Here is a 22,138-nt window from a genome sequence, read left to right on the forward strand (position 1 = left end):
GGGACAACAGAGGATGAGATGGCTGGATGGCATCACTGACTCGTTGGACGTGAATCTGAGTGAACTCTGGGAGTTGGTGATGGACAGGGAGGCCTGGCGTGCTGCGATTCATGGGGTCGCAAAGAGTCGGACACAACTGAGCGACTGAACTGAACTGAACTGAAGAGAAAAAGACAGAGAAGGCAATGGCACCCCACTCCAGTACTCTTGCCTGGAAAATCCCATGGACGGAGGAGCCTGGTAGGCTGCAGTCCATGGGGTCGCTAAGAGTCGGATACGACTGAGTGACTTCACTTTCATTTTCATGCATTGGAGAAGGAAATGGCAATCCACTCTAGTATTCTTGCCTGGAGAATCCCAGGGATGGGGGAGCCTGGTGGGCTGCCCTCTACGGGGTCGCACAGAGTCGGACATGACTGAAGCGACTTAGCAGCAGCAGCAGCAGCAGCAAGAGAAAAAGAATAGAAGAGACTTTCATTTCTGGTAATGTGGTCAAATAAGTTCCTTCTATTAACTCGCTACTGAAGTAACTAAAATGTATGGTGAAGTAACTGAACTATATGTCTGTCTCTGTAAGTATATACTAATCTGTGAAGCTACTTGCAAGAAAGGAATCAGTGGAGCCCAGAAATGAAATAAAATGAGGAAAGATGAGGAAGTAAGTTCCAAGTGAAAATAGCTCTCAGAATGTCTGCCAAACCTTGGACTACTTTAGCTTTTACTTTGATGGTTATGTGGGCTTAGCTTTGAGAAAAAGCATGGGAACTGGTCAGCGCAAGAAATCTAATAAGAGACACTCATGAAAATAGTACTCTAGAAGACTATACTATTATTGTAAGAATGAATTAGGAATAGACCCTAATTTCCACAAGGAAATCAGTTTTGGCACAGAGTAAAAGGACAGAGTCCCCTGAGGACTCATAATCACAAATTGGTCCTACCTTGAGTTTGGCATTCTAATTCATGCCACACATGGGCCAAAAAACCTCAAGCATCATCCCAGAGGATCATGATGCCTTCATGCATCTAGCAGAAGAAAATCTGTAGCTCCTTTGAAAGACTCAGCTTAAACCCAAGCTTCCTGCTAAATGGGAAGGAAATCTAAAGGGGAGTAGATAGATGTATATGTATACATGTCATGTACATGTATAACTGCCACTTTGCTGTATAGCAGAAACGATACAACACTGTAAAGCAACTAAAATACAATTTAAAAAATCATGTTTTTTATGAGATGATAGCCTTACTGCTCAGTTTGTATTTGAATCAGATAGTGTCTGTTTGTAGTAAAGGCATACAAGGATATGTATTGCATTATTCCTGATAATGGAGAAAAACTGAAAGCAAACTTGGATGTCTAATAGTTAAATGTATAGTGCACATATTTGTAAAATTGCTTTATTAAAAAAAAAAAAAAAAAAGATTTTCCGGGTTAAAGTTCCTTAGAAAATGAACAATCCAGAGTGAAGAAACACAGAACAAGCAAAGAAATAAGACAACTATGAGTAAAACAAACGAAAAAAACCTCAACAGTCTCATTTAATGGAAATTCTGATGATATTGATAAATACAGATAAATCTAAACAAGCAATGTTTGATAAAGCAGTAATAACAAAAGTAAAATCTAACTTAGGAGGGGCCAGGGAATCCCATTAGAATGAATATCCTGACTCAAAGTGTACATATGACTGGGAGGAGGTGATTAAAGTTAATGTCCTAAGTTCGTAATTGGCATAATGATTGTTATTCTCAAGAATTATTCAATTAATTGGTTTATTTCCTCTTTTCCTATCCTGGCTTCCCTGGTGGCTCAGACGGTAAAGTGTCTGCCTGCAATGCGATTCCTGGGTCGGGAAGATCCCCTGAAGAAGGAAATGGCAATCCACTCCAGCACTCTTGCCTGGAAAATCCCGTGGATGGAGGAGCCTGATAGGCTATAGTCCATGGGGTCACAGAGTCAGACACACTGAGCGACTGAGCGACTTCACTTTCACTTTGCTATCCTTGATAAATGTGTTGTCATCCTTCTCATCCTATCAGGATATTTTCCTGGGAAGAATGGATGACTCAACCAGAGAGAGAGAGAGAAAGGATATCAACACTTATTAATTCCAGATTACTTTAGACCTCTTTTTTCTTCCAAGCTCTATACTTTGACAAAAATCACTGTGGAACTCTCAAAATCTATAGCACCCAAGGATTAGATTTGTACTAATGAGTGAGCATCTAGGCCTGGTTCTAAAATGAATACCAAGTCTTCATAGAAAGAGGATGAATTTCCCCACAAATACTTAAGTCAAAACAGCTAGATTCTATTTTGAACTCAGCCAGGCATTAGCTAAGTGGACCTAGTGCTAAACAGCCAGGCACTTGTTTCCTCATTTAGAGAATAGAGAATAAAATAGTTATGTCATATCTTTTCTGTGAAAAATCCAATAAAATAATGTTTAAACTAGAGCTTTAAAAACTGCAAAATGCTACACAAATAGATAGTAACTTTGTGAACACTGTGTTTTCATGATTAAGTGGAAATCTCTAAAGTTTTTAGGAGGTAGTACCTATATAAATTCACTAAAATTTTATGTTAAACATGTTGAATTTTCTGAGTTCAGCTTACATTTCTGTGTCATCAGTCTGCTAAAGGTTTAATTCTTCACTTCTGTGGCATTGGGGTGTTTTTTATGTATATCATATCTTGATCCTTACCAAAATTAAAACAAAATTTGTGAGGTAAGAAATTGGATTTAAGAGTTGACTTTTTGTCTTAGTTAATACTATACTTGATTTTGCAATAAATACACTCAACTGTTACTGAGTGTGACAAGTAGAATTGATTACTACCAAATTGACTGATTACTATCAAACTGATATACAAGGCAGAGGGAAGGGCTTATTCAGTTAACTTGACCTCTTTAACGTCTTGAGCCTAAATTACTGGAAAGATCTGCTTGAACCATGTATCTTCACTTAATCACTGTATAATTATTACCTCCCCAACTCACACTTTTCTGTATAAATACAAGATTAGAGAAGGAGAGATTCTGCTTCTGAACTTGCCAGCATGACAAGTTTACTAAACTCCAGCATCTATTTAATAAAGTGAAAAGAAACTTTAGGAAGGAAAAAACACCACCCTTCTTCTATAAACATTAGTTACATATACCAATGAGATACTGAGATTAAGAGTAATTGGTATTTCATGCCAAAATGAAATTCAGTTCCTATCTCTTTCCTTAAAACATCAGTCTACTAAATGAGACCCCTGAAACAGAAACAGAATCAACTGGCTCCTTTTAAGTTTAGTAATTACAAATGCAAAATGAGTATCCTCCTACAGACAGAGAGCAAGAGGACTACTCAAGCTAAAGCAATAATGGTAGCTGTGGTAAATTATGTATGCACAGTATCAGAAGCTGAATGGAGGGAAGAAATGGAGAACTTGTTTGAAATTTTGGAATTTGCTCAAAGCTGCTCCTGCAATAAATCCCAGGAGGATAAGCCCTTAGCACGGAGCAGTAATAAACTCTACAGTTCTGTATAATTTATCAACTTTTTTCGTTTTCATTTCTAATATTAACCCCTCATGGTTAACTGAAGAAACAGAGTTAAATAGCTTCCTTAGCCATTTGATAGAGCAATTATGAGTATCCTGGCTGATACATTTTCTGCTTAATATAACAAATGGTGTTCTTTTTCCTCTTAACCTACACTGGCATCTCTACATTCGACTTGACACGTGCAGGACACCACTTCCCATGCCCTTGTTCTGAGCCCGTCTTCATTTGTTTCTGTCTCATTACACTCTCTTGCATGATCATTTTAATAGAAAAAAAAAAAAGAGAATTCTTTACAACAATTTTCCTCAGCTGCCCTTGGTTAATTTTTTTTCAAAATGTGATTCCTGTGGGCTCCCCAACAGCCTGGCAAATTGAAAGCTAATCAGTAGAATCTTTCTTAAGTGTCAGTTTCTTTTCAAAGAAATTTCATGTCTTTGAATGAGAATCACTTTTCACAGTAATAGGCAGTAGAATGTGATACAGCCATCTTGAAAGAGTTAAAGACTATTTAAAATGAAATGTAAACACTGATATTGACCTCAGGTACTAGTTCCACACACCCACCCCCCCACCACTACAGTTGTCTTTACTTCCTAGTGTTCATGATAAGATCACTTATTCAGTGCTAATCTGATGGAATCCCTTAGTGTTATGAGTTTAGACCCAGAAGTGATTGTTAAACTCGTCTTTCCAAGCCCTTTGTTTCTTGGGAGGAAAAATCAGAAGAACAGGGAGGGTGAGTGACTAACCCAAAATCACAAAGCAGATGAGCAGATGAGCAGATGAGCTTCCTGTTTTGTTTTACTTTAAAGGGAGCAGCGAGGGGAGGAGACATTTTTCTGCCATCCAATAAGAGCGGATTCTGTAGTTCTTGGGTCTCTGCATTTTTTCATCTGCATGATCAGGATGATAATACTGCCCTTTTCACTTCAGAGGATTTCCTCCTACTAATCTGTTGTAATGGGTTCCCTCTGCTGGAGGGTGTATGTGTGTGTTTGTGTGTGTGTGACCACATTATTCTTGTGTGTCACACACTAAACCTAGGGTCATTGTAAGGCTTTGTATATAGCTATCTTGTTTCTGAAGGCAGGCACTATTCCCAGGGTTGGGTACCCAAGAAAAAGATGGGCCTCAGGGAGGACCACAGAAGTAAGAGGGAGAAATAAAGGGGAATGGAATCCCAATGCTGTAACAAGATGTGAAGGACTGTATTCCTATGTGATGGTGTTAAGACAGTGTCTCTCTAAAAGCCAAGTGTCTGGCAAAAGGAGGCACCACTGTGCAGACTCGCAGCTTACACACAAGTAATCCATACTCTGAAGGCCCGAAGGTCTGGTGGCAGGACTATACACATAATCTGTGGGACCCACTGCAAAATGAAAGTAGACTTCTTATTCAAAAATTATTAAGAATTTCAAGACAAAAAAAATAATTTCAAGACAGTGAAAGCAGAAAATTAATTCAAGCATTGGGCCCTTCTGGACACAGAGCCCTGCAAATACACAGGTCACATGCCCAAGAGCTAGCCCAGTCTAGCTGTGAGTTGTTCCTTTGGCAAATTCTGGTCTAAACATCCCCAGCAAAGTCTTCACTTGAAGGACATCTTGAAGAGAAGTCTTGTTAAGAGAAGACTGATGTATTTTAGAGAGTAGTCTGACTGTGGCTACTTGGGTAGAAGGCAAGGACCATCCAAGGAGAGTGGGTCTTAAGGCCCACTCCTAAGTGATGAGACTCTAAGGTCCAGTAGACCTTCTCCCTGTGAGGAGTCTTCCTTCACTGCCAGTTCAAGAGGATCAGAGCTCTGTGTGTAAGGAAAGATACAGTTTCCTTGCGCTTGTACAAGAGTTGACTTTGAATGCAAGAAGATGATGAGAGTAATAACGCAGGATACGGGTCCTCCACATCATTCTTGGCATCTTCAGTCCCTGGCATGTGGCAGGCACTGAGCAAACATTTGTTGATGAATGGTAATGTAGGCAGTTATCTTGAGGTCAGAATTTGGTGGAGCCCTTCTGGTCCTGAAAGAAAGAATTGCAATTCAGAAGAAAGAGGAGTCTCAGGTAATAAAAAGAGCAATGCTTTGAAGCATGTTCAATTCTGTTCAGTTACTCAGTCATGTCCGACTCTTTGCAACCCCATGGACTGCAGCATGCCAGGCCTCCCTGTCCATCACCAACTCCCGGAGTTTACTCAAACTCATGTCCATTGAGTTGGTGATGCCATCCAACCATCCCATCTTCTGTCATCCCCTTCTTTTCCCACCTTCAATCTTTCCCAGCATCAGGGTCTTTTCAAATGAGTCAGTTCTTCACATAAGGTGGCCAGAGTATTGGAGTTTCAGCTTCAGTATCAGTCCTTCCAGTGAATATTCAGGACGGATTTCCTTCAGGATTGACTGATTGGATCTCCTTGCAGTTCAAGGGACTCTCAAGAGTCTTCTCCAACACCACAGTTCAAAAGCATCAATTCTTTGGCATTCAGCTTTCTTTATGGTCCAACTCTCGCATCCATACATGGAAAAACCATTGCTTTGACTAGATGGACTTTTGTTGGCAAAGTAATGTATCTGCTTTTTAATATGCTGTTTAGGTTGGTCATAGCTTTTCTTCCAAGAAGCAAGCATCTTTTAATTTCATGGCTGCAGTCACCATGTGCAGTGATTTTAGAGCCCAAGAAAATAAGCATGTTAATAATACCATTATTTAAGAAAATGTTAGCCTGCCCAAGAATGAAGGCTTTTAGAATCATCTTGCATGCAAACTAATTATAAATTATTTTACAGATTTATTAAATACTTGAAGGGTTTTTTGAAGACATAGCTGTACTTTTGTTATCAATGATACAAAAACCAGCACTGCTTTCTTTCTTCTTAAGCTATGTTATTTAAAGAACATAGCAGCAGGATGCAGAGGGAAACTGGAAGGAGGCACAGAAAGCTGAGGAGAGAAGACCTAGAAAAGTGAAAATAGAAAAAAAAAAGGGATTACTGGGGCCTCCAAATGAATATAGACCTCTTTAGAAAGGGAGGAGAATAGAGGAGGAGGCTAAAAAGGGAAGGGGAGTAGATGGATAGGTACAGTCTCCTTTTCCCTGACAGCACTTGGCAGCACACAACACACTCATGGGTACTCAGAAAACATGTGATTAATGACTACATAAAAGAGAAAGTGAATGGGCATAATTAGCAGTGTGCAACCTGCTCTCGGGGAGAGGGGACGGTCTGTAGCATTTGTCAGTGTCAGTTGTGTAAATCCTCCCTCCATGGCCAATTTTAAACTATCCACGTGAATTCAATAAGTGTGGAATTAGGAAGAGACCTAATTGCACAGAGATACTATTGCACAGTGGTATCTCCACTGTATAATAAACTTAATTTCAAGAGCACAGATAATAGTAAAAATAGTACAATAATTAGGAAATAATGTTTTCTATATTTGTTGCCTTTGTTTCTTAATTTCTTTAACTGTGAATTTCTGTGATGTTGTTCTTAATCAAGGCTTTAACAACTGGCTTACAAAGTGTGAGCCAGCTCCAGCCCTCCAATGGGTGGGCATCATCAGATGCTGCCACTATTCACATTGTATAAAAATAACTTTCTCCATTTTTATTTATTTAAAAGAATTGAGAAAAGAAAAGTAAAATAGGAGACAGGACGAGAAATCTCCTTATAAATTTTTCTCATTTGCCACTTTTCCAATTTTTTTTTTTATATCTAAGTCATCAGAATGTACAAGTTGAATGTTTAAGAAAAGATAAATGATATATCTATCTCTACTAATAAACTCTATTGTAACATTTTCAACATTAAATGAACTGAATACGGAGGCAGAGTTGTAGAGTATAAAAAGCTCGAAACTAGCAGTTAGCAACTCCAGGCTTAATAGTTTGAGGATTTGAGCAGTTCATTTCACTTCCCTAGGCCCAAGAATACCCACTGCCCCACTTATATCACAGGACTTTGTGTGAATTCAGGTGGGGATCTTCTAGCATCCTGAAATGTTGATAATGTGCCACTTACTCTCAACTGATTTGATAAAAATAATACATGTTTCTATAAAGAAAAATAAAGCAAATGTGTCAAAATTTAACAACTGGTAAATCTAGATGAAGGATATGTAAGCACTCAAAACTCTTTTTCAAAATAAAAAGTTGCAGGAAATTAGGTTATTATAGGCATCTAGCATATATAAACCTGCAAAGTACTATACAAAGATCAACTACTGTTACCTACTTAAGGAGATGTGGTATCTAGATACCATAGCTGTTTAAGATAGTCAAAGTTCATTCCATCTAGCTGATTCAGTTGTTCAGTAATTATTTACAGAGTATCTATGGCCCTTAAAGTGCTGGTGGTACAATAATGAACAAGGCGCAGTCATTCATCTCATGGAAGTTACATTCTGGTTAGAGGGACACACAATACACAAGCAATTAAAGTTTGGTTTCAATGAATTAAATAAAGGATGCTGTTGTGACACAGAGAAGGAACCTGTAAGCCAACCTTCCCAAGGAGCCTAAGATCTAAAAGATAGGAATTAATCCAAGACCTGGCGAGAGGCAGCATCAGTATATGTGGCGAATGTTTATTGAGCATTATGCGGTGCCAGTGTTCTAATTACTCTCAAACTCCTTTGCCCCTCACGGAAGTTCTCTGGGGCAGGCTTTACTATCCTACTGGGATACTATCTTGGTGCCCCAGACCCAGTAGAGAAGGCACTGATAGGTGAGGCGCAGCTACTGTTTTCAGGCTCGGGAAACCTGCTGTGGAAAGGCCCTGATGCAAAGCTGACCGTGATCTATTCAAAGGAACTGCAAGCTGTTCTGTATGCTGAAGTTTGCACGTGCCCATACTGGGGAGAGGTCGTGTTGGTGAGGAACTGTGGTAGAAAAAGTTAAAAGGCCTTTAAAACCCTGTGGATAATAGGGACCCATTAGAGTATTAAGCCTAAAGGCAATATGATCAAATTTCTGTTTGGAAAGACTGCTCTGTCTTCAATATGGAGAATAAATTGAGGCAAAAACAAAACTGATAGTGGGGAGACCAGTTAGGAGCCTATAAAATCTGAGAGAGAGTGTGGCCTGTACCAAGGCAGTCACGGATGACAGTGTGGAGAAGTAGGTAGATCCTAATAGTGCTTTGGAGATAGAATGTTACTGGCGGGGTAGAGCCAAGGAGGATGGATTTCAAGGTTTCTGGGCAGGGCAATCCCGTCAGCAGATGAGGACCCAGTCACTGAGTAAAGCTGTGGGGAGAAGAGCAGGGGAAAGGAAAGATGTGGGCCAAGAGCTGGGGGGAGGAAAGACGAGACAGGGTGATAATGAGGGGACAATAGACATATCTAACCAAGATCGTACAGAGAACAAAACGTGAGAATCTGAACTGAGTGACAGAGCCAGCTCTTTTGATCATCTACTATAAAATCTTCCAAAAGCAGAGTCAGTTTTTGAATTATTGGGAAAATAAATGGCGTTCCCATGATTCTGGTTGGTTTTAATCATAAACAGTTTACTGCATATGAAAAATACTTTGTAAACTATAAAAATATTACCTTCATTATTATCATTATTTATTAATATTTTTCTTCCTTTTATTAGATTAAAGCCACGTAAATAGCCCTTTTTTATTTACCCCTTCATAAATTTTCCTCTTTTGGTTTTCACCTCCTTGTCTTCTACATCAAGATACAATGGAAGGAAATTTGGGGTGAGTTATAAGTGGTTTTATCTGTTCTCATCAGTCAGTAAACAAGCATTTATTAAGAGTCTCCCAGTGGTGATCATTTCTAAATGTACAGAAATATCAAATCACTGTGTTGTGCGTTAGGAACAACATAGTGTTGTAGGTCAATTATACTTCAAAAAATAAGTATACACACAAACTCACAGAAAGAGAGATCAGATTTGTGGTACCAGAGGCAGGGGTTGGGTGTAAGGGGCAGGAAATGAATGAAGATGGTCAAAAGGTACAAACTTCCAGTGATAACATAAATAAGTACTAGGGGTATAATGAACAACATGATAAATGTAATTAATACTGTTGTATATTATATCTGAAAGTTGCTGACTTCACAAGGAAAAAATATTTTTTTCTTTTTCTTTTATTTTGTATCTGTGACATGATGGGTGGTCACTAAATATAGTGTGATTATCATTTCATGATGGATGTCAGGCAAATCATTATGTTAGACACCTTAAACTTATGCTATGCCCTACATCTGTTCAGTTCAGTTCAGTCGCTCAGTCGTGTCCGACTCTTGGCGACCCCATGAATCGCAGCACGCCAGGCCTTCCTGTCCATCACCAACTCCCGGAGTTCACTCAGACTCACGTCCATCGAGTCCGTGATGCCATCCAGCCATCTCATCCTCTGTCGACCCCTTCTCCTCCTGCCCCCAGTCCCTCCCAGCATCAGAGTCTTTTCCAGTGAGTCAACTCTTCGCATGAGGTGGCCAAAGTACTGGAGTTTCAGCTTTAGCATCATTCCTACATCAATTATATCTCAATAAAACGGGAAGAAATTTTTAATTAAAAAAAAAAACAACAAGAAAGGAGCCTCTCAGGTGAGCACCCAAACCTGAGGGAGTGACACTGCAATCAAGGGGTGATGTTCTTTGAGATCAGAGAATTTTTCATTTAAATCCTCCTGTATTTACCAGCCATATATGCCCTTGGGTAAATAATTTGTTCATCTTTCTGCTCTTTAGTTTCCATCAGAAAAAAAATAGAATGAATAATACTTCACAGGCCTGTTGTATTACAGGAGATAATAAATGTGAAAGAAACACAGAGACTAGGGCTCAATAAATGTGGTTCCTCAGACTTTAGGATACAGCAGGAGAATGAGTTGGTGGGACAAATTAAGAGTAACACTGACGTCTCTACACTGCCATGTGTGAAACAGACAGCTAGTGGGGAGTTGCTGTGTAACAGGGAGCTCAGCTCGGCGCTCTGCGACGACCTAGAGAGGCGGACTGGGGGGAGTTCAAGAGGGAGGGATATATGTAGTCATATCCCTGGTGACTTAGTGGTAAAGAATCCACCTGCCAATGCTGGAGTCAGGGGTTCAATCCCTGATTCCAGAAGATCCCCTGGAGAGGGAAACGGCAATCTACTCCAGTATTCTTACCTGGAGAACCCCATGGACAAAGGAGCCTGGCATGCTACAGTCGATGGGTTTACAAAGAGTCGGACATGACTCAGTGACAGAATACACACACGCATAGTGGATTAGCTTCGCTGTACAGCAGAAGCTAACATAACATTGTGAAGCAATTATGCTCCAATCAAGTAAATTAGTAAAAAATACATCTTAAAAAAAAAGAAAGAATAAATGTGGTTCCTGCCCACCCCATAAGGCTGTTGCCCTGAATAAATGAGCTAATACTCAGAAGACAGTTATAATTTCCTTGGAATAATTCTGGTATATAAGTTCAGTCATTTTTAATGAACATTACTGCTGTTGTTTTTGTTACCGTTTTTACTAGTACCAGGGGCTTGCAGTAACTATGTCTACGAGCCTTTGAACACCACTTGAGTGTATCTTTATTATTACTTTTTTTGAATTCCCGTATTTCTTTGTGTGAGCTTGGGAATCATTTCCTTCTTTGCTTAGTGCTGCTTTGGAGAAACAGCCAGATGTCTCTACAATTTGTCATTTCTGGCCACATACTCTGTTATTTAGATACTCTTCTTTGTTTAGCTAAGATACTATGTCTATTAAACCATTCGTAGTCTGGAGAAACTATAATTGTGCTGTTCTTGGCATGCAAAATGAAAGACACTGGAAGATTGAAAACTGGAGATAAAGGAGGGCTTAAATGTCACTGTAGGTCTTTAACTTTTTTTTAATAAAAAGAGACAATAAATTTTTTAAAACTTTAATTTTATATAAATTGCCTATTACCAGTGTGAGTGCTCTGATGAAAGATTATTAAACTATCCATTAAGCTGGCATACAGAGCTGAAGGGAAGGGACTTAGGGGATTGGAGAAGCAGTTAACCTTCTCCCCAGGTTAACGGCATTGTCTGTAAGGATCAGGCGGCATGTCTTCTCTTTGATTATACTCCTGGACCAAGACCTGCAGCTCCCAGCTTTTAAGACTCCATCATGGCACAGGCTTGAGAACTTCATGTCATAGAAAACCACAGAGGCATTTGAATGTTAAATGTACCAAATATCTTTGGTTTTTCTTGAACATGGTTTATTCTGAGGCTGCTCTGATGCTCTTAGCACATAATCTGAGTGATTATAAAACAGATGGAGAAAGAAATGGCAACCCACTGCAGTATTCTTGCTTGGAAAATCCCATGGACAGAGGAGCCTGGTGGGCTACAGTCCATGGAGTTGCAAAGAGTTGGACATGACTGAGCATGTACACACACACAAAACAGAAAGAGATTTCACCTAAGTGGCACTAGTGGTAAAGAACCCTGTGTTAGGAAGATGCCGTGGAGATGGAAATGGCAACCCGCTTCAGTATTCTTGCCTGGGAAATCCCATGGACAGAGAAGCCTGGTGGGCTACAATCCATGGGGTTGCAAAAGAGTGAGACACAACTTATCAACTAAACAACAACAATGGGTACTACACTTAGGTAGCAGAGGAGGCCAAGTGACTCCAGCCTCCTTCCAAGTTGCTCCTCTGTGTGAGGCTGGTGACCTTTGTTGAGGCCACGGGCAAGCACATTTCACCACTGCTTTTCCCACCTCTCCTGTTTGTAGCCATCCCTCTTCAACCACCTCAGAGCTTTCACTCTGTCATACTGTTTGTAAGCACATAGTAAATTCATTTACACTAAGATACAATAACACACGGGCGTCCCCAGTGGCTCAGCAGTAAGGAATCCTCCTGTAATGCAGACGCCACAGGAGACGCGGATTCGATCCCTGGGTCCGAAAGATCCCCTGGAAGAGGGCATGGCGACCCAATCCTGGGTAATTCCATGGACAGAGGAGCCTGGTGGGCTACAGTCCATAGGGTCACAAGGAGTCAGACAGGACTGAAGGGACTGAGCATGCACGCATGCACAATGACACATAATCCTCTATGTTAGTCTGGCCTTTGTATAGTGATATCACTTGTGGAAAACTTATTTCATTCTCATTATAGCCCTAAGGAGTGGGGACGTTAGAGACTGGTCTCATTTTGTCATTGTTGTTGTTTAGTTGCCCAGTCATGTCTGATTCTTTGCGACCCCATGGACTGCAGCAGGCCAGGCCTCCCTGTCCCTCACCATCTCTTGGAGTTTGCCCGAGTTCATGTTCGTTGCATCGGTGATGCCATCCAGCCATCTCATCCTCTGACACCCTCTTCTCCTGTCCTCAGTCTTTCCCAGCATTAGGTGCTTTTTCAATGAGTCGTCTGTGCACATCCGAGGACCAAAATCCTGGAGCTTCAGCTTCAGCATCAGTCCTTTCAGTGAACATTCAGGGTTGATCTCCCTTAAGATTGACTGGTTTGATCTCCTTGCTGTCCAGGGGACCCTCAGGAGTCTTCTCCAGCACCACATTTCGCAGGCATCAGTTCTTTGGTGCTCTGCCTTCTTTACAGTCCAGCTCTCACAACCATACGTGACCACTGGGAAGACTATAGCCTTGACTATACGGACATTTGTCAGCAGAGTAATGTCTCTGCTTTCCGACACAGTCTAGGTTTTTTCATTGCTTTCCTGCCAAGAAGGAGTTGCCTTCTGACTTCATGGCTGCCATCACCATCCGCAGTGATTTTTGGAGTCCAAGAAGAGAATATCTGTCACTACTTCCACCTTTTCCCTTTCTATTTGCCATGCAGTAATAGGGCTGGACGCCATGACTTAGTTTTTTTAGTATTTAGTCTCAAGACAGCTCTTTCACTCTCCTCCTTCACCCTTATCAAGAGGCTCTTTAACTCCTTTTTGCTTTCTGCCATTAGAGTGGTATCCCACCTATCTTGATTCCAGTTTGTGTAACTCATCCAGCCTGGCGTTTCTCATGATGTGTCCAGTGTATAGGTTAAACAAACAGGGTGACAGCCGACAGCCATGTCATACTGCTTTCTCGATCTTGAACCAATCAGTTGTTCCATACAGGGTTCTAACTGTTGCTTCTTGACCCACATACAGGTTTCTCGGGAGACAGGTAAGCTGGTCTGGTATTCCCATCTTTCTAAGAGCTTTCCACAGTTTGTCATAATCCACACAGTCAAAAGCTTTAGCATAGTTGATGAAACAGAGATAGATGTTTTTTCCTGAAATTCTCATTTTATAGAGAAGGAATAAAGGTTCAGGGAATCTGAGCAGCTGCTAGAATTTCACTCAGGGGAGAACTTAACCAGGAGACTTGAGCACAGGTTTCTTTCCACCACCCAGTTCCACATATTACCGCAGTATTTGCATTTTGACAGGAATCAGAGTCCTGTGCTGAAGGCAGGTAATCACTTAACTGAAGGCTTCAGATATCAACCCAGAGAGAGAAAACTGATTCTTTCAGTGAAGCCCTGAGTTATGCAACATAAGTTACTGCCTTTGCCTCCACATTACGTGTCAGTTGTGTGATCACAGGCAAGTTACAGAAAATTGTCTGTGCTTCCCTTCTCCTGTTTATGAAATGGAAATAGCTGTATCTGCCTCATAGGATTTTTCTGACAATTTCCTGAAATACCACCTGGACGATATTCTTGTCACATAGAAGGTCTCATCAAACCTCATCTACTCGTCCCCTTTTCTTCCCCATTTGACCAACACACAAGGCAGGCCAGGCACAGCCAGAACCCTGAGCTCACCCAGACCCTGCAAAGACCCTTCTGAACACCTCCTCTTCCCTTTTGCTCTCAGCCCTTTCTCCTGCCCTCTCAGTTCCTGTGTCGAGCCACACCAGCCTTCCTTCCCTTCTCAAACTAGCCACCCATTTTCCCTCCACAGTGTGCTCTGGGTCCTCTGACTGAGCCCACCTTCTTGCCCTCCTCTGTCCTCATGCTTCAGGTCTAAGCCAAGCCCCTTCTTCAGGAAGGACTGAAGTAGCTTCCCCCTATTGTTCTTTCTCACTGTGCTTTGACTTTCCTTCTGTTATCACAATCTGAAGGTGCATGCAGCTCCTACATTTACTGGTGTTGTTTCTCTCTTCTCCACTAGACTGTCGCCTCCCATGTTGGCACTGCCTCCGGGGCGCCCAGGGCAAAACGTAGCACATAAGTTGTTTCCATAAATATTTGTGACTGTGTGTTGGATGAATGCTTCTTTTCCCTCTCCCTTTTGGGATGCCCGCCTACAGCCTCCTCGCCAACTCATGCACTTCCTCAAAGGCACATACCTGAACATTCCTTCCATTTTCCCCCACATTTATTCATACATTATTGTGAATAAGTGTTTCATGATTCCTGAATCACATTACTAATTTTCCAAGGGCTAAGACTCATTCAAGATCTTTTTTGGAATTCCCCATAAACCTGGTAGAAAAGCTGGAAAGGCTATCAGGGCTCAGTATTTCTTGATGAATAAATAAATCAAGCAGTCAATCCAGGTATAATCTTTTTGCACAGAGAAAATCTTCACTTAGCAAATACAGAGAGGCTATTGCAGCAAAACAGTTTTTCACCATGACATTGCTGTAGTCCCTCTTCTGGGGTTGCTATTTTGAGTTTCATTGAGAAGCGAACAATCTTATCTTGAAAAGGGAATTGGATTTATTTTTAATAAGAAAGCCTGAATTGGGAGCTTGAATTTTCCCAAAATTTAATAACAGCACTGATAAAGCCTTACTCTCCTCAGCTAGCCCTATTTCAGATCAAAGAAAACAAAGCTTCCATGTAAGCTCCTGTCTTGGTGTTAGAGCAAGACCTATAAGACCGACCATATTTAAATTCATTGAGCGCCATGAGGGGGTCACGTAGCAGGGGCTTCTAGTCTGAGCATGATTTTAGAATCTGCCACTCCAACCCAGGTCTGGACAGAGGCAATGAAGGGAAACATCAAGTTACTTGGAGCCACTGTCCCCATACATTTGAGGGCCTGACAGTTCCCACTGATAACCTCAGTAAGTAAAGACATAGCCTTAAGAAAAAAAATTTTTTTTTTAATTTTGGCTGTATCACTCAACCTGTGGGGTCCCAGTTTCCCAACCAGAGATCAAACCCGCACCCCTTGCCCTGAAAGCACAGAGTCCTGACTGGACTGCCAGGGAAGTCCCAAGACAGAGCCTTGATCTCTCCTCCTTCCTCCATTCACAACTAAAACAAAGCAAAAAACAGTAAAGCATGGCATTGTTATACCCCAAATGATAACTTACTGAGAGAGGATCCCTATTTCTATATTCATCCCCCTATACCAAAATAGAACCTTCAGTCTCCTGGTTGCCCTGCTGCTCAACCTCAGGTTGCTCAGTTGCTCACTTTATCAGTATTTTTGAATGATTAACAACAACTATACATATATATATATATATATATATATATATATATATATATATATTTAAAATGACTTTTGCATTTTAATTTACTTTGACAATTGCCTAACAAGCCCTTCTAGTTAGTATCTTGTGTCTAATTTAGTTTTGATCTTAAAACATGTACCAAGAGAAGGAAAGTAAGTTTTGCCAAATACCTGTTGTGCCATGAACATTGTTAAGGTTGATGCGGCATTGATGTTCTTTGTGTGACATCACTTAATCCCTGTATTCCCACCCCTGAATGGCTTTGTGACAGTCAACAGACCCAGTAAGAGATGACTTCTGATGCGTCCCCTTCTATCCCCATCTCTCAGGCTACAGGAGTCCTGAAGGTTGATGGAGGGCCATGCTATTCAAACAGCAGGCGTGGCTGAGACAGAAGCTCCTGGTGCTGGGAAGCCTTGCCGTTGGAAGTCTCCTGTATCTAGTCGCCAGAGTTGGGAGCTTGGATAGGTAGGTGATTAAACACATACTCATGCCCATGTGACTTTCCATGTCTCTTGATTTAAACTTCCTTAGGACATAATTTTAAATCTATCCATTTGTTTTCCTCTCTCAGCATTGCCAAGAAACATTTTTCTGCAGCATTGATTTTGATTTATTGAGCCTTTCAAAGAAAGAGATCCAAGTTGCTCAAACTAAGGTGTTTGTCAAGATTCATTTGTATTCTGTGTGTGTTGATGTTTGTTTTCAGAGAAGGGATAAAGCAATGTACAGTAAAAATGTCATTTACTAGAGCTCTGTGCGCATCTGGTTGTTGACCTCTAGCCATAGCCAAATAGTAATGATGTATTTATGAATCTACATTTTGAAATTTATAAGTGGACAATTAATGTGCTACCAAGAGAGTTAAAATCATGTATGAGCCTGTAAAGGAGCTCATCAAATTTGGAATCCATTGCCCTGGAAAGATGGCTGCAGGCTTGGGGAGTTTTAACTATGTTAATTAGCTCTGGTTTCTAGGAACTGAACATACCAGACAAGGAGGCTGTCACTCAGAGTAATTCCCAGAAAGCAATGGAAAATCCATGGAGAGGAAATTTACAGAGCTAGGGTGTGGCTCTAACTAAGCCAGCATTGAAAGGCACTGGACCTGCGGAAGTCCCAGCAATGTCAGCTAGCTTCACATTGAATGCTTCTGGGTTGTCGCATTTCTGGAATGATTACAAAGGATGCAGAAGTTAATTTCTGAAATGGGAAGCTTCCTTCTTTGCCCTTTAAAATTAATTCTTGCACGTAAAAGACAATTCAATTCCCATTTCGTGTCCAACTCTTTGCGACCCCATGGACTTCTCTAGGCCAGAAAACTGGAGTGGGTAGCCTTTCCCTTCTCCAGGGGATCTTCCCAACCAGGTATTGAACCCAAATCTCCCACATTTCAGGCAGATTCTTTACCAGCTGAGCTACAAGGGAAGCCCTATGAAAGTGCCGCCACACACTAAAATAAAAATATCTTCTTTACAACTTTTCTTCTCTATACATCTTATCACACAAATATTTAACAAGTAATATAATGGTTTTTTCCTTCAGCCAGTGTTAATTTTGATAGATAAAATGAGCCCTTTGATGCTTTTCAATTCAAAATTCCTGAGTAAACTTCCTATTCACTAGTTGCTAACCATGGGAAACAATATAGCCCAGAGCTTATCCCTGACTCCAAGTGGTTCCCTAAAGTAGTGCTTGTTGTTAGTGAAAAGCTTTGATGTAGTGCCACTGTCCTGTGTCCATAATGGAACTTTCATATCGAGTTCTTCCTAATATTTTAATTTTTTTCTAATCATTTAATTTGAATAATTGATCTAATGATCATTAGCACATTAGTTAATTAGTTGATAACTTTCCATTTTTAACCTGGTCTCTAGTCTCTAATGGGGTAGCTTTTATAAGGACTTGGATTGCTTTGCTCCTCAAAACCTCTCACTTGAGAGTCTGAGCAGAAGTTGGCACAGGTTGACATAAGCTTGTCCTTTAGAAACCGAAGAGCCTGCTCTCTTGGTCGGAGGCTGAGCTCAGTTACTTCTCCTGTCCTTTCCACTCCTAAAATTTCTTATTTTTCAGTCTGGGGTCCATGCCTGCTCTCTAGGAATTAGAAATAATATGATATTTTCTCTTATCTTGAATAAGGAAATCCAAAAAGCAATTGTTCGGTGGGGAGTGAGCTCCCATGGTAAAAGGTAAATAAAGGAAAGAAGGAAAATGGCCTTTTCTAGATGTAGGGAAATTTCTTTCCAGCTCAAACAAGGCAAAGAGTGTTTCAGCCTCTCTCAACCTGGGTTCTGTGAGAGAATCAAGTCCTACAGGAAAACATTTGATTGACCATTTCCTTACTTCTTCCAAGGACAGCATCATTCAAGATGCCTAGGAGAAAAGTCTGTCTATTACATTCAATGGATGGCTTAAGGAATTTGGGTTTAATTCTCAACTAGAGCCCAGCAAGACCTAAAAGATGAATTTGTGACATCCCAATCAATGTCACAATTAAAAACATACTTTGAGTATATATGTATTGCTACTTTTATATCTTCCACTTAGAGCTCTAGCACATCAATCCTATTAACAAATCCATAAAAACAAAATTCATTTTCTCTAAAACATTAACTAATAAACCATATTTTAATAGTGTGCTATATGTTCATGCTTCACACAATGAGCAAAAGTTTTCTTAAAAAAATCATTTAAAAACTCACTGAAAAATAAAATATGTTCATAAGCATTAAAACAGAGAGCTGCTTAAACAGCACAGGTGAAGCCCCTTCCCCTCAGTTCTGCAGAATGCCTTGGTGTAACCTTGAGGTTTCTCCCTTCTCCTTTTAATTGTAAACATTACAGAAAATAAAAAAGATTCAATGGGGTCTCTTGGGAAAAGCAAGAGACAGCCTCATTGCCCTACAGAGAGGAGGACATCAACTCCAAATTATTAGGGTAACAAGAAGCTTCAGTTGGAGGAATTGGTTTAACAGCCGTTTTGACTAATATTACAGCCTTTAACAAGAAAGTGAAAATGCCTTCCCAAGTAAACTCAGGAAAATTATAATGAATTTCAGTTCAATTCTAGACTATACCCATATGTATACCATATAAATTGGCCACACCAAATTAAATAGCCACTCCAGTCTAATCATTGTGATTGTTGCCACACCTTTCTCTCTGGAAAAAAGCAGCAGTGTCTGTTCCTTGCTTAGGATAACGTTGCAATGGAAATCCTCTTTTCTGGCTCCACCCAATGCCTTCCTTCCTTCACAGATTTGAGTCCCTGATTTAAGTGCACTTGGCAATGAGGACCTCAGGTTTCTGGGGCTGCCAAGGTCTTGTTGATTTCTGGTCCCAGGTGTGATAGGTGATATACAGCACTTGCTGATTGCATTGGATTTGCTCCTACATTCAGCAAAGTAAAAACATAAGCCTGACCTTTTTAGATAGAAAGAGAAAGAGAGGCAGAAGAAATATGTACTCCGCTAGCTGTCCCCAGGGCCAAAGGCAGAAATTCTCATAGAATGAAAAGCTCAGCAAGTGCCAAGATTGGAATTTTGCAGGTTGATGACGCAAATAGTCAAGGGCAGAAACTGGGACCTCTTTTCAGATTCTATCTCAAAGATTTTCAGAGTTATATGAGTGCAGCTGAGCTGTAATAAAATAATACAACACGAAACCCACGGGACGTGGCCTCCTAGCTGCCCTTTAGCCTCCCAGCTGAAGATTCTAATCTTCCATCTTTCATATTTTCTAAATGATATTAACTGGTGAGCTGTTAAAAGGCTATTAGTATGGTTGGTGTCACTTGTCTGTCCTGTACTGTGAATGTCAGTACATGCTATAGTTAATTAAGTGCTTGGTGAATAAAAATTTTAAGAAGCACTAGTAAAAATATCCCATCAATTATGTGTGCTCCATTTAATACAGGGTTGCTTAAAGTAAAATTTCCCAAACATATGTTGATTATAGATTGCAGCAGGCAGGGAACAGTGGTTTTCTTTTTTCAGGAACCAGAGAAATGAGAAGTTAGTTGCAATGAGCTCCTTAGAGTGTCTCTCTGTTGCTTACAGGCTACAACCCATCTGTCCCATCGAAGGCCGATTCGGAGCCCGTGGTCAGGCTGAATTCCCCCTGCGCGCCCTGCAGTTTAAGCGTGGCCTGCTGCACGAGTTCCGGAAGGGCAACTCTTCCAAGGAGCAGGTACACCTTCATGACCTGGTCCAGCAACTTCCCAAGGCCATTATCATTGGAGTGAGGAAAGGAGGCACCAGGGCCCTGCTTGAGATGCTGAACCTCCATCCAGCAGTGGTCAAAGCCTCTCAAGAAATCCACTTTTTTGACAATGATGAAAATTATGCCAAGGGCATTGAGTGGTATAGGAAAAAGATGCCTTTTTCCTACCCTCAGCAAATCACAATTGAAAAGAGTCCAGCATATTTTATCACAGAGGAGGTTCCGGAAAGGATTTACAAAATGAACTCATCCATCAAGTTGTTGATCATTGTCAGGGAGCCAACCACAAGAGCTATTTCTGATTACACTCAGGTGCTAGAGGGGAAGGAGAGGAAGAATAAAACTTATTACAAGTTTGAGAAGCTGGCCATAGACCCTAATACCTGCGAAGTGAACACAAAATACAAGGCAGTAAGAACCAGCATCTACACCAAACATCTGGAAAGGTGGTTGAAGTACTTTCCAATTGAGCAATTCCACATTGTTGATGGAGATCGCCTCATCACGGAACCCCTACCAGAACTTCAACTCGTGGAGAAGTTCCTAAATCTTCCCCCAAGGATAAGTCAATACAATTTGTACTTCAATGCTACCAGAGGGTTTTACTGCTTGCGATTTAACATTATCTTTAACAAGTGCCTGGCGGGCAGCAAGGGGCGCATTCATCCAGAGGTGGACCCCTCTGTCATTACCAAATTGCGCAAATTCTTTCACCCTTTCAATCAAAAATTTTACCAGATCACTGGGAGGACATTGAACTGGCCCTAAAATAATAAGTCATACAACACTGTGTGTTGTGCCTGGAGACAGACAATGTCTCTTCTAGATTAAAATATGCACTTTTCCTAGACACAACTGTCCACGTCATTTTTCCACGTATACTTGTACATACGCAATGTGTGACCAAATATAAGATCAGCTGTTTTTCTACTTAAAATTTACAAAAAACAAAAAAAACACCAATTTGCGGTCTACATAGTTGCATCTTTTATGCTATTTACAAAAAGAAGAGGTGGTGGTACTGGGAAAAAGTGACTTCAGCTATTCTCAAAGAGTTAGTCTTCCTTCGAGTCAGGATTTGTCGCCTGCCATTTTCATAGATTTAAGCCAAAAGATGAACGTGTGAAAATGTACCAATGGCTGTGAAGTTTCAGGAAGTAGAGGATTCAGTTATGCATACTTTTCTAAGGGAAAGCTGACTCTTTAATTCAGTTGCTGAATTGATGCCATGAAAACAGAAAATACTATTTTCTTATTATTTAAAAGAATCTTATCTCATAAAATTGACATCATTCCAAAGTTCCTGTGGTGATTTTGCACTATTGTTTTCTCGTATGGACCATGGTGTCACTTGTAGCATGTCAATCACACATCGGAAAGTGGAGTCCTTTTGCTTCCATGTTCTATGTCAACAAAGAGAAATGTCATGTACATAATGTATATAGTTGTAAATACTGCTTTCACACTAAGTAATTCTATTTTGTAAACTGAATATGGCTATTTAATTTATTGTGAAAATTAAATTTATTGTGGTATTTAAAAAATGGAATGGATTAAAATTACTCTATGTGCAATTTTTTTTACTCATTTGTCTTACGTGTCCCTTGCTGGCTCCCAAAGTCAAAGCTGTTTATGTACACACAAGAGCCCTCGGAAAGATGCCCTTCTCCATTGAGTTTCTGTACCCTGTGACAATGGAGTAATGAAGTAAGGTTGACTATATTTTAGAAAATATCTCAACCATCCAGAAATCTGGTATAAAAGCCACCTCAAAGAGCACTAGTGCTTCTCTACTGCAACTTTTAACAATTAAAAAGTTGCTTCTGGTGACGGGAGACAGACAAGAAATACTTTAACATAATCAAAGCATAGAAGAATCACAATTTCATTTGAACCCAGTCAGACCAATAGAGAAATAAATAAGATTAGTAAATTTGTGTAACCTCTATACTGTA

At 40.4% G+C, this 22,138-nt stretch overlaps 1 protein-coding gene across 4 annotated transcripts in view; it reads left to right on the forward strand.

Moving 5' to 3' along the window:
- The window catches only part of HS3ST5 (heparan sulfate-glucosamine 3-sulfotransferase 5), a 180,821-nt gene extending 159,157 nt beyond the window's left edge, over positions 1 to 21,664 (forward strand). For 3 of the 4 annotated variants that reach the window (XM_052645822.1, XM_052645823.1, XM_052645821.1), the window contains 2 exons: positions 16,292 to 16,430; positions 20,021 to 21,664. In XM_052645822.1, the coding sequence (XP_052501782.1) occupies positions 16,324 to 16,430; positions 20,021 to 20,951 (1,038 nt within the window). In that variant the 5' untranslated portion in view covers positions 16,292 to 16,323 and the 3' untranslated portion in view covers positions 20,952 to 21,664. Of the gene's footprint in view, positions 1 to 16,291; positions 16,431 to 20,020 lie in introns of those variants that run through there. The other variant, XR_008199917.1, reaches the window with a different exon arrangement.
- Positions 21,665 to 22,138: the final 474 nt, after the last annotated feature.

This window comes from Budorcas taxicolor, chromosome 9 (genome assembly GCF_023091745.1).
Source record: "Budorcas taxicolor isolate Tak-1 chromosome 9, Takin1.1, whole genome shotgun sequence".
NCBI classification, from domain to species: Eukaryota; Metazoa; Chordata; class Mammalia; order Artiodactyla; family Bovidae; genus Budorcas; species Budorcas taxicolor.